This window comes from Rhipicephalus microplus, chromosome 3, assembly GCF_043290135.1.
Source record: "Rhipicephalus microplus isolate Deutch F79 chromosome 3, USDA_Rmic, whole genome shotgun sequence".
Classification (NCBI taxonomy): Eukaryota; Metazoa; Arthropoda; class Arachnida; order Ixodida; family Ixodidae; genus Rhipicephalus; species Rhipicephalus microplus.
Genome location: NC_134702.1, coordinates 31671809 through 31688721, shown reverse-complemented (window position 1 = coordinate 31688721; position 16913 = coordinate 31671809). Strand labels below are relative to the sequence as shown.

The 16913-nt window shown below is 46.4% G+C and overlaps 1 protein-coding gene and 1 long non-coding RNA gene across 6 annotated transcripts in view; one reads left to right on the top strand and one right to left on the bottom strand.

The window, feature by feature from the left end:
* Positions 1 to 16913, top strand: part of Nep3 (M13 family metallopeptidase neprilysin 3) — a 192049-nt gene that overhangs the window by 31689 nt on the left and 143447 nt on the right. Inside the window, exon 1 of one of the 4 annotated variants that reach the window (XM_075889184.1) lies at positions 14070 to 15435. The exons of 2 other annotated variants lie outside the window; for them this stretch is intronic. In XM_075889184.1, coding sequence (XP_075745299.1) covers positions 15317 to 15435 — 119 coding nt within the window. In that variant the 5' untranslated portion in view covers positions 14070 to 15316. Of the gene's footprint in view, positions 1 to 14069; positions 15436 to 16913 lie in introns of those variants that run through there. One more of the 4 variants, XM_075889186.1, reaches the window with a different exon arrangement.
* LOC142803665 (uncharacterized) overlaps positions 4773 to 16913 on the bottom strand; it is an 84026-nt gene continuing 71885 nt past the window's right edge. Inside the window, exons 2-3 of one of the 2 annotated variants that reach the window (XR_012894219.1) lie at positions 8552 to 8825; positions 4773 to 6046 (exon numbers count right to left, since the gene is read on the bottom strand). This is a non-coding gene — a long non-coding RNA (uncharacterized LOC142803665). Of the gene's footprint in view, positions 6047 to 8129; positions 8285 to 8551; positions 8826 to 16913 lie in introns of those variants that run through there. The other variant, XR_012894218.1, reaches the window with a different exon arrangement.

Sequence of the window (16913 nt, the reverse complement as noted above, 5' to 3'; positions counted from 1 at the left end):
GCCGATGGATTTTGGCTAGCACCCAGACTGATGACACACCCGCCGCAGCTTCTGCGGCAAAGCAGGGCATCGAAACGGACAAATGTCTCTCTCTGAACACCTGGTGGTGGAATATCCGATGCGCGATTCAGACTTCCTCCGTTGCGTTTCTCTATATGCTTTCTATATACCTAAGCCAAACCGTTTCGGGTTCATCTTGGTCGGGGATTGTGCAAGGAAACGGTTTTCCTCATCACTGTTTCTCTTCAGTCGTTGGCTTGGGGGTGTGAGCACAAGTGTACAACACGCGATAACTGTCATTGTTGTGAATGTGGTTGTCGAGCTGCCACTCGCTCCCATGAAGTCAGGTCAGACATGTACTGCGATTCTTAGCGGCATCAAAAGGCGTTATATTGTGCGGCCTTTTTTGTTAAGACATAAACCATGTGGGATACGAAAGATGAGTTGTAGAAACGACTGTGTGAAAATAACGCGTTATGAAGTTTTGATGCTCATTTTAACTGTAGTTCGTTTTCTTTCTTTTTTTTTTGTACGTTCTAACTCGGGGAGGCTTCTGTGTTTTCCACCTTCAGTGCTCATAACCAATCAACCCGGCTCTCAAATTTAGCGGTTATATTTGTCTGCAGTATGAAGCCGTACGAATATTACAGGTGACCTAAATGTTGTGTAAACAAATGCCACTTGTCCTATAAATTTAGAGAGATGGAGCATAAAAATATTTTATCTCTTGCATCAGCAACTTTACCTGATATCAAAGATATAAAATTACAGGGCTGGTACCCGTATTGCTTAAACTAATTATGATTTCACTAGATGCATTTACTTTTGGACCTATGCGTTTCGTGCCGTGATTAGTTTATCATTACCGGTAAAGGTAGTCAGTTCTAGTGGTGCCCAAGAAAAACGCGTGGACGCTTCAGAACAAGTATGTTAACCCTGTGATATGAAGTGTGAAAAAGCGTTACCACGAGAGAGCCATTTGCTAAGTGAATATATGTGTGCTGATTTTAATTGATATGTGGGGTTTAACGTCCTAAAAACACCATATCATTTCGAGAGACGCCAAAGTGGAAAGCTCAAGAAATTTCGACCTACTGGGGCTCTTTAACGTGCACCCAAATCTAAGCACACGGGCCTACAACATTTCCGCCTCCATCGAAAATCACATATGTGCGTGAAGAAGTGCGTTGAGCCAGTGAGAGCAGACGACGGAGCGGTCGATCGTTGGAAGACGAGGAAGAAATAAAAAACCATCGATACAAATACAAAAAATTGGCAGCATATCCACGGATTGAATGATGGAGAGTGGGGCGAAGCATTCGTTCATCCATTTGTTCTTGCTTCCGTCCGTCCATGCGTCCATCTGTGTGACCGCCCATGCGTCCAACCACCCGTCCGTGCGTGCGCCTGTTCGCTCGCCCGTCCCTGCGTTCGTCCATGCATCCGCCCCTGCGTCCGTTCATGCGTCCATCCATGCATCTGTCTGTGTGTCCGTTCGTCCATCTATTCAACACTCCAAGTACCACCATCTCGCATCTTTTCATCATATATTCCCCATATAGAAGCACCGCCATCCAGCGGACAAGTTCCAAGGACTAAACGAGAGATGGCACACGCACACTTTCTTACGGCTTGCGCTTCGTGTCTACTTCCCACCTTTAACCACCTCGAGTTCATGGTATATACTAGTTCATTGTATTCATGGCACTGCGGCTCAACGCTCGCTTAACCTTTCTAAAACTAAGGAGGATATACACCCAGCGAGTATAACGTATACAGCAACCCTTTCTTGTCAGATAGTGCTCAATGTACGTGTTAATGGCTGCTAATGGGGATCGCAGCGTGCGCGTTAACTAAAAGCCGAATGCTCCTGTCTCTCATTTCTCATTAGCAGTCAAATACATGTACATTGAGCACTATTTTTTATTGTTCAACAACGTACAGAAGGAATCTCTCACCAGCACCACCTTGGAGGTCAAAATGTTATACTTGTTACACACTTCAAAGGCTACGTGGGATGAACAGGCGCCGCTATAAAGCGGCTTCGCCCCTAAAAAATGGAAAAAAAGGGGGGCGGGGGAGGGAACGCGGACAGAATACGATTGACGGCTATATACGGAACCCGCCTCGTACCACATCATACGTTCTACTGGTTATCTTTGCAGTCTGCGGCTCACTTTCACCTGCAGCGCGTTTACGTTCGTCATTCCACATCAAACTAAATTAAGTACCTTCGCTCACGATGGGTGCGCGCAGAATGCATTCCTCAAACGGCCGCGTAGTTGCAAGGGATTGCCGTCACAAAACGGCTGAAAGGAAATATACAAGATCCCTGCTTCACAACTACCGAACATGTTATCTCGGTGATCAGTCACTAGAGTATTGTTTTGTAGTGATGCAATAATAAATCTTGCCCATTTTACCGCAACGTTGACAAATAGCGGCCGAAATATCGGGTGCGTAGCAGACGCCCGCCGCTTTGACGCGGCTTCCACCGCGGAGAAAACTCACGGGTCTTAAAGTCCCTCTATATATAGGGACCTTAACGGGTCCGGCACGGGAGCGCCGCGGCACGGAAGTTTACCGCGAAAGGCCCTCACTCCTCTTATGTATTTGTGCGGCGCTTTGGACACTCCCCCTGTTCCAGGTCACTTTACCCTTTCTAGCACACACTACGTGAAAAATGGACACTGCTACAGATAGCCCATTATGGTGCACATGATCACTGTGGGTCTCATTTGGTCATTTGCATACTTTCATGTGAAATTGAAGAGCAAATAGTGACAGTCGAAAGCTGAAAGAGGCTGAAAGAGACTGAACGAAATGGCTCGAAATTGTGCTCCCGGGACGAATCGCGATGCTGAGAGCAGACGCTTCACGTACGCGGCAATCAGAATTTACAAGTACTGTGCGTAAAGCAACATTTTATTATAGTGCCGTAGAGCATCGCTTGTATTTACAGCTGGTGGTGCCGTTTCGTTCGCTGCTCAATGAGCTAAAAAAGGGGCAGTTGAAAAAGCCTTGTTCTTCTTTCTTAGACAACTTTAATGAAAGCAAACATACAGTGAAGCCAGGGAAAGAATAGAGAACGTTAATTTGTTGCCACTTAACTGTATAATCTGAAATAAGAGCACAATACGTACACGCAGACAGGATAGGCAGGGACAAGCGCTGGATGACAGAACAATTTGTCACAGGTAGAGATCGAAAGCAGTTTGGTCAATCCTTACCGGCGGCAACGTGTTCTATTCGTTCCTTTTAATTTATTCAATTTATATTAAAATTACTTCAATACAGTTCAGAGCCTACAACGCAACGCCCCCTATTCCTTCCTTGGCTTCACTCTAGTATACACTCTAGCTTCACTGCATGCTAGTTCTCGCTAATATGAATTTGCTGCTGCTGATGCTGATGATGACGACGATGACGATTGGTGTTGTAGTGATGGTGTTTATGATGATTGTGATGACGACGACCCAGATGAAAAATATTTGTCGCCAGTCGCTATACGGGGAGGCAATGTTCCCATTCCAGGACATTTCCTTGGTGTGCCATGCGCATCTCGGGTAGAGCTTGCCATAATTGCGACTGTCGGACTGTTCAATGACAGGAAAGAGAACGAGGCATGAAAAATCAATTTTGCGGTGGCCACTATCTCTGATCAATCGAAATCGGTTATTGCTTCTATATGGCAGCCCTCAAGTGGGCCTCCCAGCGACCTGCCTTGTCCGTAGCATTTCCTGCAACTGCGAGGTGGCCAGTGCAACATCAGCGCCACCGCATAGGTCGCGGAGGCACGCCACCGAATTCGAAACTGATTGATGGTGTCGTGGCGGCTGACGACCCACTTCAAGGGAACCGACCCCTTGGCCTGCGCGCGGTGCTCGCTACCGGCACAACACGATGACGGCGGGCGGGCATTTTAACTCACCGCTCACCTCGCGGTGCCTGATCAAACTGGCGGCTGGCCAAACACGCGCCCACCGGTGTCTCGGCCCGCAATCTCTGGCCAGCGCGCCAATGCTCGCCTTGCTTAGCGCGCTGCCGCTTCGCCGTTGCACCATCGGTGGGAGTGTGTGGTGCAGTTCGGTTCAGCGCTGCCAAAGCTGGAGGAGACACGACCAGGCTGCGTCATGTAGACGTCAGACGCCCGTTTCCTCTCGCTCGAAACGTAGCAACGATGCAGTGGTCGTATCTGCTTTTGATATTACAACGGGACACATACTTTTTGCGTGGGATGTTTGGCGTGCAAATTAAAGAGATGCAGCCATCTCAGTCCTACGTAGAGCACTCCTAAAGGTTATGATAAAAAAAACAGAAAAAACAATCATATTGGGAGTGATACAAGTGACAAAGTTCTGTTGAATAATGTGTCTATATAGGTCTTAATAAAGGGCTTCAGTAATGAAAGACGGATGGGCGTGTGATGCTGAACAGTCTGTAGGGTCGCCATTGAAACAACTTTTGGCTTATAGCGAGATACACAAAATTCGAGGCTTTTTCGCCTCATAACGTTCGCCAGTGCAGAATTGGCGATAACAGGTATTTTTTGTAATGACGCCAAATTGCGACGTTTTTCTGTATTTTTAGTGCTCAGATTGGTCTGGCGTCTAAAAGTTTTCAAATTTCTGAGTGAAAAGTCACAAGCACGTACCACAGGACCGTGGGCATAGAACAAATTTTAATTGAATGCGTACCAATAAAATAGCAACACTTTTGTATGGATGTGTGTGTGGGTGCAGGGGGGGGGGGGGGGTGCGGGATGACTATACTACCCAGGTAAAAACATGTGCCTAGGTAAAACATGTGCCTAGGTGTACCTATAGGTAAAAACATGTGCGAAATGTAAATTTGTCTGTTTTTGGGGGGGGGGGGAATGTGTATATCACTCCTTTTCCCCCCACTTGGCTAGGTCACTGATACATACACATCAGCGGGACTCGGAGGTTTTAAATTGGCTGATAACGGGACCCTCAACTTCTGTAGTACTGCATGGAACTATATTGGAGACGGAACGTATGCACCCATCAGGTATTCACAAACTCTGTCGTTTTCAAGCCACAGTCCACCGTCTTTTTATTTCTTCCAACTTTACGCTATCACGTCGTTCTGATCTTCCGTACGTCCTCGCCTGCCTTTGTGCCGACGACCTCTCAACGCTATTTGTGTGCAAGCCTACAGATCAAGGAATGCGAGAAAAAGTAATGACGGCATGGGCTTGTGCAAAGAGACGAGCCGGAACTAGGTCCGATGAGCCTTACCGTGTGTCGACGGTTTTATTCGGGACGCCCGCGATAACGCATGGCCCGCGGTCCTGTTGGTTCAGCGAGCTTTTGACGACGAGAACTCGGAGGGCCCTATAGCAGGGTCGTTGGCTGCGGGCGGTTTAAAAAGCCATTCGTGGATAAACGTCCGGGGACGTCGGCTTTGCACGATGGTCCCGATAGTTTTCCAAAAAAGCTTCCGCGGGTGAAAAGGTTGTGTTTGTGTTGCGCCTGTTCGCGTGCAAGCCGTCGCGAAAGTGCCAGCGTGTGTGCGTGCGGGCATGTGTTTACTCATCCATTAGAGATTGCTGAATAATTTATGAAAAAAAAAAAGCACGAATAGCGTGTCAACAGAAAAGTTCTGGGTGAGCACATAGACGTGGTCGCTTGCTACTGGGCTTTTTGTGTGTGTGTGTATATGTAAATGAACATGCTGTTTGCCCAACTATATTTCGTACGTCCCATGTATACATATGAAGCGTAAAGGACTACTCACACTGGAAGCATTAGAAGTTTCTCCGAAGCTTTCTGTGAATGGAAATGTTCAAATCCGACAAGAAATTGTTTGCTAGTTCGGGAATACTTGACATCTCGACTTTGCCAAAAAAATACAAACATATGAGAGACGACAGAACAAGCGAACCGGACAAGCGCTCGACTGTGCGCTTGTCCTGTCGTCGGTCACGTGCTCGTTGTTTTCCAGATCTTCTGTTCTGCTGTAACTGTCTTGCTTTGGAGAGGTTTGAGGTTTGTACCAGCTCGGCCACTCCATTTCTATAATTCTGCAGAAAAAAAACGAAAGAAAAAAGAAGGAAGGCTACTCAAAATGAATAATGGGGCAGCTAAAAAGACACGTATACAATACAGAATCATGGTATTGTACAGTTTTCTTGCAGTGGTCCACACTTTTTAGCGTTATGTTCAAGATGTCATGAAAGTTGTGCAGATGAACGTTGGTGATAATGTTGATTATAATAATATCTGGAGTTTTACGTCCTAAAACCACGATATAAGTGAAAGGCACGTCGCGGTGGAGGATTGCGCAAATTTCGACCACCTGCTGTCTTAGCGTTCACATAAACTGCACAATTACTGGGGCTTTCACCATTTCGCCTCCATCGAAATGCGACCGCCGCGTTCGGAATCGAACCCGCGACCTTCTGCTCAGCAGCCGAGCGCCATCACCGGTACACCTCTGCGGCAGACAGATGACATTGAAGCAAGACCCACATTAAAATTTACAGGCACTAACAGCTCACCAGAAACCTTTCTTTTTGTTCATTACTGTGCTCAGACATCATTCACTCAAATGAGCGAACAGGAAGAGGGGGCATCGACAAATAAATGCGCTCAACCTTGCAACGTCAACGTGACGCTTTTTTCTTTCCGCCTGAGGGAGTCGCTTTTTTCCTACGAAGGTCAAACCTGCTCCTCGTCTGAGAGATCTGCAACATTTGCAATAAGCCACGTGAGCGCAATGACATTTCGCTCACTTGCCTAACAACATATTCCTGTCTTGCAGGATAGCCAAAAGGGTGACGCAATCACGGAAGAACGGAAGGCACGACCACGTGCTCTGGTTGGATGCACAGGTTACGTCATGCGGGCTCGTGCACAAAAATGTTGAAATTCAATGAGATCAGTTGATACGCTAGCACGGGCAAAAAAAGTTTTGAGACACGAATACGTTCGGCCTGCTAATCAACGCCGGCGCTAGGCGAAGGCAGTACGCAACGTTGAAGGTCACGACGATAAGAAAAATGCTTGCGAAACAAGCCGCCACGACGACTTCTCAATTCGGCAAACCTTCAGCGCGAATTTTATAGTACACGAGGTGCGATGGGTGAACTTGGATAACGCGGAAGCTGGAGAAATGACGTTCGTTAGGCTTCCGAAAGCATGGCATACCATCCGTTTCCCTTACTGGGCGCTTTGGTCACGGCGCATCAGACTCTAGGGGCTCTACATTTCAGCTGTTCGCTCTTTTTCATATGTGCTGGACCGATTGTCAATTTGTGATACTCATCTTCCGCATCACTCAAGTGACGTTAACGGTCAATTCTGATTTTTTATGAGATATCTAATGATTTTGCCTTAACGACGTAAGAAAAAAAAAACACCGCGCCGGCGTGAAACACTCAGCGCAGTCCCAGCTAAAGCTGGAAGATCAGCGTACCTATATAGCCCGTTGCAGACTTTGTAGTTTGCAGGGTAGCGAACCGAACGCAACAATTTTGGTTGACCTCCCTGACCTTGTTTCAATTCATTCTTTCTCGCCTTGGGGCAAGCAACACAGGTGCACATGTAAGGTGCGCACTACGTCATAAATTAATGTAATTTTTTATGAAGTACGCAAGCACCCGCTGTGCTAGCTACTATTAGTAATTTTACGAAGAAGCGTGGTACCCGCTACACACCCCTGAGTGCACTTTGTGTGTACTCAGGGATGTGTAGCGGGTACCACGCCATGTGCACTTTAGGCTGTGGCTAATGGCGACGAAGAATTATGGCTGAGCACTTTGTATACAAAGTGCTCAGCCATAATTCTTCGTGGGTCGTTGATGGTTTCGTGGGTCGTTGACGGTTTGATGGTCGTTCATAAGTGGGTCGTTGATGGTGTCCTACACGCTATAGCGTGTGGGAAACCATCAACGACCCACTCATTGCGCGATTCGCATTGTGTCACGCATGGTTGTTATTTTAACCTTCCGCCACGCTATATATCACACACGTTGACGAGGTGACTTGCCCGACTTTTTTTTTTTTTTTTTGCGATGAAGTTTCAATTTTGGGCATGGCTCTGTGGTGGAATACTCGACTGTGACGTGGTGGGTTCGTGTTCAAGTTCTATCTGAGCCTAGAAAATTTTCTTGCTGAATTCATTTTTTTTATATTTCTCGTGATAGCGGTTACGTACGCCGTCGGCAGCGGCCGCGATATACGGCACCGATAATTGGTTTTTGGGATTTTATAAGTTTTCGCTGTAAATGGTACAGCTGCAGTTCCATGACGGGACACCACTGAAAGAAGAAAAAAATAAACGAATAAACAATAATTATAATAGTAGGTACTTTTGATGTATCCTATTAAGCAAACCTCTTGAAAAATACAATGAAGGTAGATACAGACGTAGGAAGTTGAATCGAATGTAATACAGAGTGAAAGTAAAAAAAAAAAAAGATTCTTCATTATGTATTGCGGCGACTAGACTATTTGGCCTCGGGACATGACGAAAGCAGAATGCCATTTCATGGAATGAAAGAGTTGCTTAGTTGTTAGCGCTTCACCTTGACTCTGAACCACGGCGGGGGAGGCTTCCGGTGGGAGACAGGCAGCCGATCAGCGCTTTCATTCGGAATCAAGCGAGCGTGAGGCGGGCGACGCTCAACCGCACCGCCGTCTCCGGCGCACGCAACTCGTCCCTCTCCGTCTCCCGTCTACTCCCAAGGCAATCACCGCCACGGCTGGCTGGACGACTTGTCAACGCCAGGACTGCTGCACCCATAGAGAGCACACATCCTTGCTCAATGCCTCGCTCGTCGCATAGTTACCTGCACAAAGCTGCGTACGGGAGTTACAAATGTCAATCAATCAATCAATCAATCAATCAATCAATCAATCATTCATTAAATCGATCTTTTTCATTTGTGCATGAAAATATGGGAAGGTGGGGTGCACTAAAACATGTTGCTGACCGAGTTGGTTCATGAAATTTGCGCATAACAATTTACCTTCAAATGTACAGGCTAGGTTAGAGCCGGATATCATATCATCATGACATAATATAAAGAAACGAGAAAAAAAATGATATAGGAACAGTAGAAATAATTAGAAGCATTACAAAAACACAATATTTGCTGTATAGAATACCACTCGCGCGGCAGAGTCCGGTATACGTACCGAGTGATCACAGGAGTGACCGTGGATAGAATCCGTGCAGATAGTCTTCATGAACGTACAGACATCAGCGGATCAATATATCAATCGATCAATTTATTTTCCATTCGTTCCAGCGTCAGCAGCATAACGAACTCGTGGGCAAGGACAAAAAGGTGCTACGTAGCAGCATGGCAAGGTTGTTGCCCCTATCTTAGGCAGTCAGAACAATAACGCACATATAAGTGAAATGCGTACGGTACGTACACATTTTTAGTTCACGTATATACAATATTGGCATAACTAAAAACAATAGCAGAATAATCGTGTACACGCGTAACAACAATCAAGATCAGAATGTTGTCAAGAGGAGGTCGCTTAAACGTGAACCTTGCAGGATATGCGTACTGTTGCGCGGCGGTCATCGCGGTACTTGAGCTCCTGTTCTGGTACGATTAAACAGGATAGCACATATACACATTTATGTGTATTGTCTCACCTTACACTAATTCATGTAATTCATCTTTTCGTTTTCTCTTTCATTCCTATGTGTATCTCATGTTGCATCTTCTCTGTGTTTGCTCTTGTGGGTGTAGTGTATGTGTCGGTTCCAACGTGTTCGGGTTGCTAAGGAAGTTCTTTGTCTAATATACCGCATGGTATGCACACGCGTCAGAAGCCACGGGCTTCGAGACACCAGCACAAAGTGTAGCGAAACGATATTTGTGATGCCCGTTCCCCTTCACGCGCGTCTATGCCTGCAATTTTCCAATCCCGATCCGTTTGAACCGTCAAGAGCACGAATCTGATCATTCGCTTCACTTTATAGGTGAGACAACCTGAACACTTTGTTTTCCTATGCCGTACCCGGCACAGCGTCCTTGCTCCCGTTCACGCGGGAAGTCAACGTTCCGCCAGAGTGGTGGCATGCCCCACGCTAAGGACGCACACTATGAAAAAACAAAAAAAAATGAATGTTCGCTCACTGATCCGTGTGGTGTAGCGCACATGCTGGTACACACACACACACACGCACACACAGACATATATATATATATATATATATATATATATATATATATATATATATATATATATATATATATATATATATATATATATGCAAGGCGCGAGGACGTAGCGCGTCTCATCAGTGTATGTAGATATGCGGGGGACACTGAGCATCGTCTTTCCGTACGGGGATATACATCCGCCGGAAAACTGCGCGTCTCTTCTTCCGTAACGTAACAAGTGGGTGGATTGTGGCTGACTTCAAGAAACAGTGCAATAAGATAGAGTAAATGCAAGTGAAGGCGCACACAGCCCCGTATGCGTTTTCTCCTGCGTGTCATAAATCATCTATTGTGGTATTCCTTGCAGTATGTACAACGTGCCGTAAGATGTCAACAGAGGCCACAAAGATTCAATACGAGGGCTTCATTTACGGACAGCACATCCCCCGCAACAAGTAGCTGCATCATATACAGTAAAAAGCAGGACCCTGTAATGATTTCAAAACGCCAATTAATGTCATCTAGTGTTGTATATTAAAGTCTAAAGGACGGTTTAATATCTATGGTTGTTTGCTACGTAGAATGTCGGTTTCTTGCCACATATTGAGTAAATATTGTTTGCGCGCTACATGTTCATTAGTGATGAGAAATTGTTGGACAGGTAATGGCGCTGGATCGTGTTCCTTGCTCAACTGTTTCTAATGGTAGTTCAAGTCACCGTTTTCACCTGAGTGCTTGCCTTGTTTGCTTTCCCCAATAGGATGTTTATGCCATTTTTTTCTAAGGCAAACCTCATTGGTTTCTAAAAGGTGAAGCTCTTATAGTTTCATACGATTCAGAAGATTTCAGGGCTCAATAAAGGCCCCGATTTCCCTGCAATGTACATATCAATAGCTGAGACACGTCTTAGCTATCGAAATGCAATACAGTGAAACTGCTTCGACGTTTATTGCTTTCGTTTGAACCTACAAATATTTGTGACCCGCAGTGAGCGAACTGCATCGAAAGTGTGAAGTATGCTTGAATGTGCGCTCTGTTAAAACAGCAGCCAAAGTTCACCTTGCTGATACATAAAGCATTGCATTTGCGTCGGTTCCTACAGTGCCCCGAGTCTGCATAATTTCTGTCTACTATATGGACTCACTTGTTCCAATGCTTCGCACTCGTGTTTCGTTGCCACTGTTGCGCAAGTACCTGTTGTGCAGCAATCACGTTTCCATAGTACACGGTTACTACATCACGACGCGTCAGGTTGCGTTATAAAAGGTAAACACCACCGTCGGCCAATTTTCCCGCTTGTGTGAAAGTAGAGAGGGGGGGGGAGGATTAATAGGAAAAGGTCGGAAGGGGTTATACGAGCGGTTGGGCGTGACTATGCATGACGGCTAGGTAGCTGGATTTTCTGCTGGTGATAGCTTCAAGACACCATCTCAGGTCAACTGCGGCTGCTATTTATTAATTCACCTGTGCAAGTGGACAGCCGCTACTTAAACACATAAGGTGTTTCGCTGAAGATGACAATTACAGCACTTCGTGATTATTTTTTCGTCGAATAGAGAGTGCGAAAGGAAGTCCGCGATCACCTAATTATCTCAGCGAATGTCGAAAGCTGTTGCCAAATGTGCGAAGAACAAGGAAGAGCACTCGATTACGAGTGTCTAGCCTCGGCGGCACAGTAGTTGTGGTGCTTCGGCTACTGACCCGAAGTGGTGGGTACGATCCCGGCCTCGATGGTCTGTGTACTGTCGAGGCCGGGATCCTGTACTGTGTGATATCCGTGACATGTTAAGCAAAACACCACATTGTCTCAATATCCGGAGCCCTCCGTTACGGCGGGCATCATTATCACGTAGTCATTCCGGCAGGTAATAGACGTCATTATTATTGTTGACGCTCAAATGAACCAAATGAAGCGTATGAACTATATTGCTGGGTGTAAAACTGGCTAACATCACTGTATTTCCTGTCCTTCTTGTTTACCGTTTTTTTTTTGTTGCTGTAGAAACCTAATTCTTGCGTTATCGTTTAGTCTGGGGCATGTGTGATGTGAGGAAAGTGCAAGAGAGTGAAAATTACATGATTAAATGGTGGCTCGATACCAGTTTGGGAGTATGGGCAAGGCGGATGCCCTAAGCATATGGCTGACAACAAAATTTCACCTGCGAAGCTCCACAGCAAGCGATTCATGTGTTCGTTCGTGGCAATGTCACTTGCAGATATGCATTAAGTGGTCGACACATCTTAATTGGTAAGTTTAAAGTGTCTATTGGACTAGCCAAAGTGTGAGCAGAGCGCTGAGCCGGATACGTTGTCGATTCTGCAACAGTGGTGTCGTGTGCGTTGAAAAGCACAGCAATTGCACAAATGAGAGCTACAAACTCAATCGACCTACAATCCGTGAACTTGTGATTCCTATATTACTCACGCGCTGTCATTTCTTCAACACTTTCGCTTTTCACTTTCCATAACAACGACACAAGAACCAATGTCCATTTAGAAATAGAACGCTTCCGTATATCGTTCTGCTCTGCTTGGCTTAAATTACTGCTGTTCCTTATGATGGCTTTTGCAGTAGAGCAGTTTGCAGTTTTACTTCACGTCGCCTCCTTGTCGTGTGTTTTAGCACTGTGCATGACGATGACGCATTGCGCAGATCGACTGTAGCTGTCATGTTCGCGTCAGATAACGAGGAACGTTCACTCAAGCTATAGGACACTGCTCGAAACTCATAACACTGTGGCGAGCACACTGGAAACTGATCGATGACCTCTACCTTGGCAAACGAAATGCGCCGCTGCGCAAGTGAAACTGATATGGCGAGATTTCAACACGTGAAGCTTACACTGTAGACACACGCACACTTTGTGGGGCAATACACTTCCGGAGCGATTCACCGGTTACACCATGCACGACGTGTCTGCGGTGCACCCTGGTTGCGCCAACTACTACTCCGGCTGACCTAACGTAACCTTCCCACCCAACTCTCCACTTTCTATCCCCTTCACAACGAGGATCGCTTTCAACATCGTTACAAGTGCTCATCCAAAATGGGCTTGCGTGCTTGCTCGAAAAACAGCGTTTCCCTTTCTTTTTTTCGTTTTCGCGATTCGCGTAATTACTGTAGGAAATCCGGCTTAGAAGCGCAGTTCCGAGAGGAAACCTCAGTGAAGACAGCTATTTGAGAAAACACGAAGGCACCGGTGTTTCGAGGCCCCACTGGTTTCAAGCAAAACTGATGGCTTTGCGAAACAAAAGACGACAAAGGGGGAAAAAGAATAGGTAGCGAGTAAAAAAGAGACTTTCGAAACAGCTCTCGTACGCACGAATAAGTACAGACGGGTAAACACACATACATAAGTCACCGGCCCACAGAAGGGCCAACAATGAGAAACACGAGACGGGTATAATCGCCGGTGTGCCGAGTGCTCCGAATCCTCTTACAAAAGAAAGCTCTCTGCATTTCTACTTTCGAGCCTGGGTACGTCTCTCGTTACTAGTTGGTTGCGGCACTACTAGCGCACGCAAGAACCCCCTTCTAACCCCGGTGAGGTGAGAAAGGACCGCGTTCGAGCAAGACCCGAAAAAAGAAAGAGGAAGACACCCAGTGGGAGGATGACGGAGTAAAGGTTGCTCAGGGGGCGGAGGGCACAGAGGCGGAGAGAACTTTGTCGCGTGTGCTCGGCAGCTCCAGGGAGGGTTGACAGGAAGGGGAAAGGAGCTTTCGCTTTTTGCCCTTTGCTCCGGCCCGTTTTCGTTTTCAGCCGGTGGCAGATTTCTCTCTCCTCTTCTGCTCCGATGCGAACCGCTAGCGGGTCTCCTCCTCGTCCGCCTGTCTCCGCCACCCGAGAGACGCGAACAATTTGCATCGGTGGCGCGAAGGTATAAAGCTGGCCCCACGGGCGCTCGCTCGCCGAAAGAAAGTCTTGTGATTGCGTTCGACGCTGTTGGGATTTCTCGAGTTCTCTTTTTTTTTTTTCTGGTCGCTTCGCCTTGTCAATCCGCTGTCTTCGCACGGTTTGCGACCGGCTTCAGGCTCCTTTTATTGTATTTTTGATACCCAGGAGTGTCTTTCTTGTGCGACATTTCGTCGCAGGAGTGGAATTTCCGGGAACCCGAGCAGAGAAACCGTTCGCCCTTTTTCTTCCCGTTCTTCTGCTAGATTTTTTTTTTCACCTCTCTGAGAGGATGTCTGGCTCGCTAGCTCGGATCAAGTGATCGATGCGGAGAAATGGACTTTAGCGACTCAAGTACCGTTATATTTTTATCTTAATTCTTCAACTTCAGAATATAATATACTTGATGTGTGACTTGTTTCTCAGCCTGCGGGACGGGTCTGCCGGAAGAGGCAGTTTAGTATTAAGTCATAAGCGCGCAAGAAGAGGGTAAAGTCGTTAATTAAATCAATTCCCTCACTCCCGTCCTGCATCGAAGAAGGAAGCAACAGCGAACATAAAGAAAGTAAGAAAAAAAATGAATCAGAATGATGTGTAGGAAGGAGAAGAGCAACACGGTGCAGTCGGGAACCGAAGTCTTGCATGGATAGACGTAAGAAGCCCACACACTGGGAAGACTTCCAGTGTCTCGTTGAAGGCCGGGAACGCTATTGAAGACGCGAAACCTTTGGAAAGTCGGACTGGATAGACTGTGTGCATCGGACGTGTTGGGGACAAAAAGAACGGGACACTTTACTAGAAGACGCCACGACGAAGCTCACCGAGGGCACTGCAGTCGCATCAGGACTTGGCGTGACTTGACGCTGTTAAGAGGACTTCCCCGGGACGTCTGTGTTAACCGTGCGCGATCTCAAACCATTCGCGTCATCGGGCGGCGTTGAGCACAGAAGTCTACAAGGCCACAAGTCTCTTCTTGTACAGCCTATACAAGAGTGAAAGCGCACTTCTCGAAGATTCTTTCCGACGGACTTTTAAGTCCGAGAATCGACGTCGCTATCCGCCACGCAGTGACCTGACCGTAACGGCAAAGATTTACCGGAACGACACTCGCTTCAAGTAACTGAATCACTTCCGCTTGTCGCAGCAAGCCACGGCTATACTCCGTCTACGAAGAAACTGCCGTCTCGGCCAGAATTGGATTGCCCAACGAAGCGGGACTTGGAGACACTTCCGTCGTTTCGCGTCTGTCCGGAAGCGGAGCTCGGAAGCGATGATTTTTTCCATCTCGACCAACGGCGATGCTTTGCCTCGCCGCGCTGACCAGGCGCCCGTGCCGGGTCAGGAGTCCGGCAGCGGGCCGACGACGAGGACAAATAACGCCAGGAACGGGTGAGAAATCCTATAAGCATCTCAGTTTTGCTTTTTCCGGTCTTGCTTTGCCGCCTCTATGCAGCGTGCTATGCGAACGAACTCATTTTGTGTAAACGCCAAGCCGATGGATATCGGCATCCGCTTCAATGGTGCATGCCCACTAAACTTGACACAAGCGATCTGGCGGTTACACTAAATGTCTTGTTCATCCATCACGCGTATAAATCATTTTTCACGTGCTTTGACAGGCTCTTAAACTTATCCCCTTTCGCTAAAAACGTACGTGATAGGAGCGAGAGGTACGATATGTAGCATGATCCTACTAGAGCGGACTTTCTGCCCATGTCCCTGCTATTTCGGCATTTTTACCTCCACCACTGACACCTCTACTGATGCTGTCATAGAGTAATTAAGTGAAGACTCCGTGAGTATAACGTAACGTAATTGCACGAACGTATATGTTAATTTAGTAAAATACATCGTTTCTAAATCGCTTGTTAATTACTGTCACTTCAATTGACGTTTACAACATGTTTTTCTTTTCGTAACAGACGCATTTTGACTACTGAAAAGAGTACAGTTGCTAAGCGCACGAAATGTTGAGGACATTGCGTAATCTCGAGGTTACAATGTCTAGGTTTACTTCAAAAGTGCACTAAAACGTAGCAAACTTGTGTGACCGATAAACCAACTGCTTGAAAGCTTCTCTGTCGTGCAATGTTTTTTTTTTCTCCTCTGACAAACGCCAAGTTTAAAGGAATGCCGACCGTCAGTGCGCTACGAAATTACGTAACCACGATTCTTTTGTAAATTATTCTGTTAACGGGAAAGCAGAATCTGTTTCCACAACATACTCATGCTTATATAAATATATAACTTCTTTATCACATTGTAAAGTCTACGCCGCTCAGCACGGTCAGGTGCTGGAGTCTACCGTGAGATATTCCGAAGAGCGCGTTGCTGTCCATTTTTAAGTTCAAAAGAGATGCAACCATCTCCATATGTAGCCAAACATCCTCAGACTAAGTCTTGATATATACTGAGTGCTTTTAGCGCTCAGAAAACACTCAGTATATTTGAAGACATGTACCGATCAGCCCATTACTGGATTCTTCCGAAATATGCCTAGCCATAATGTTTAAACCCAGCTCGGTGTATTTCATCACAGCATATTACGAAGTGATACCATATTGTATCGGTTAACTTAATGCGCGTCCTTAAGGCTTGCCTGTGTTTGAGGTGTTACTCATTACCCATGATTCTCCGAAGCCAGATTATTTTCTTGCGTCGTTTTCTTAAGGGGTTCCTGACACAAACATTTTTCGGTTGTAGTTTGCTTGTATCGAATAAAAGGCAAAGACCTGAAAAGTCTAGAAAATGTTGTGCTAATCATGAGTGCACCCTTACTAAAGTTGCTACAGTATGTTTTAAAAAGCTAGTATCTGTTCCTACTGTACCTTGACGTCACAGCACGGGGCGAGCTTCTCTTCACGTGG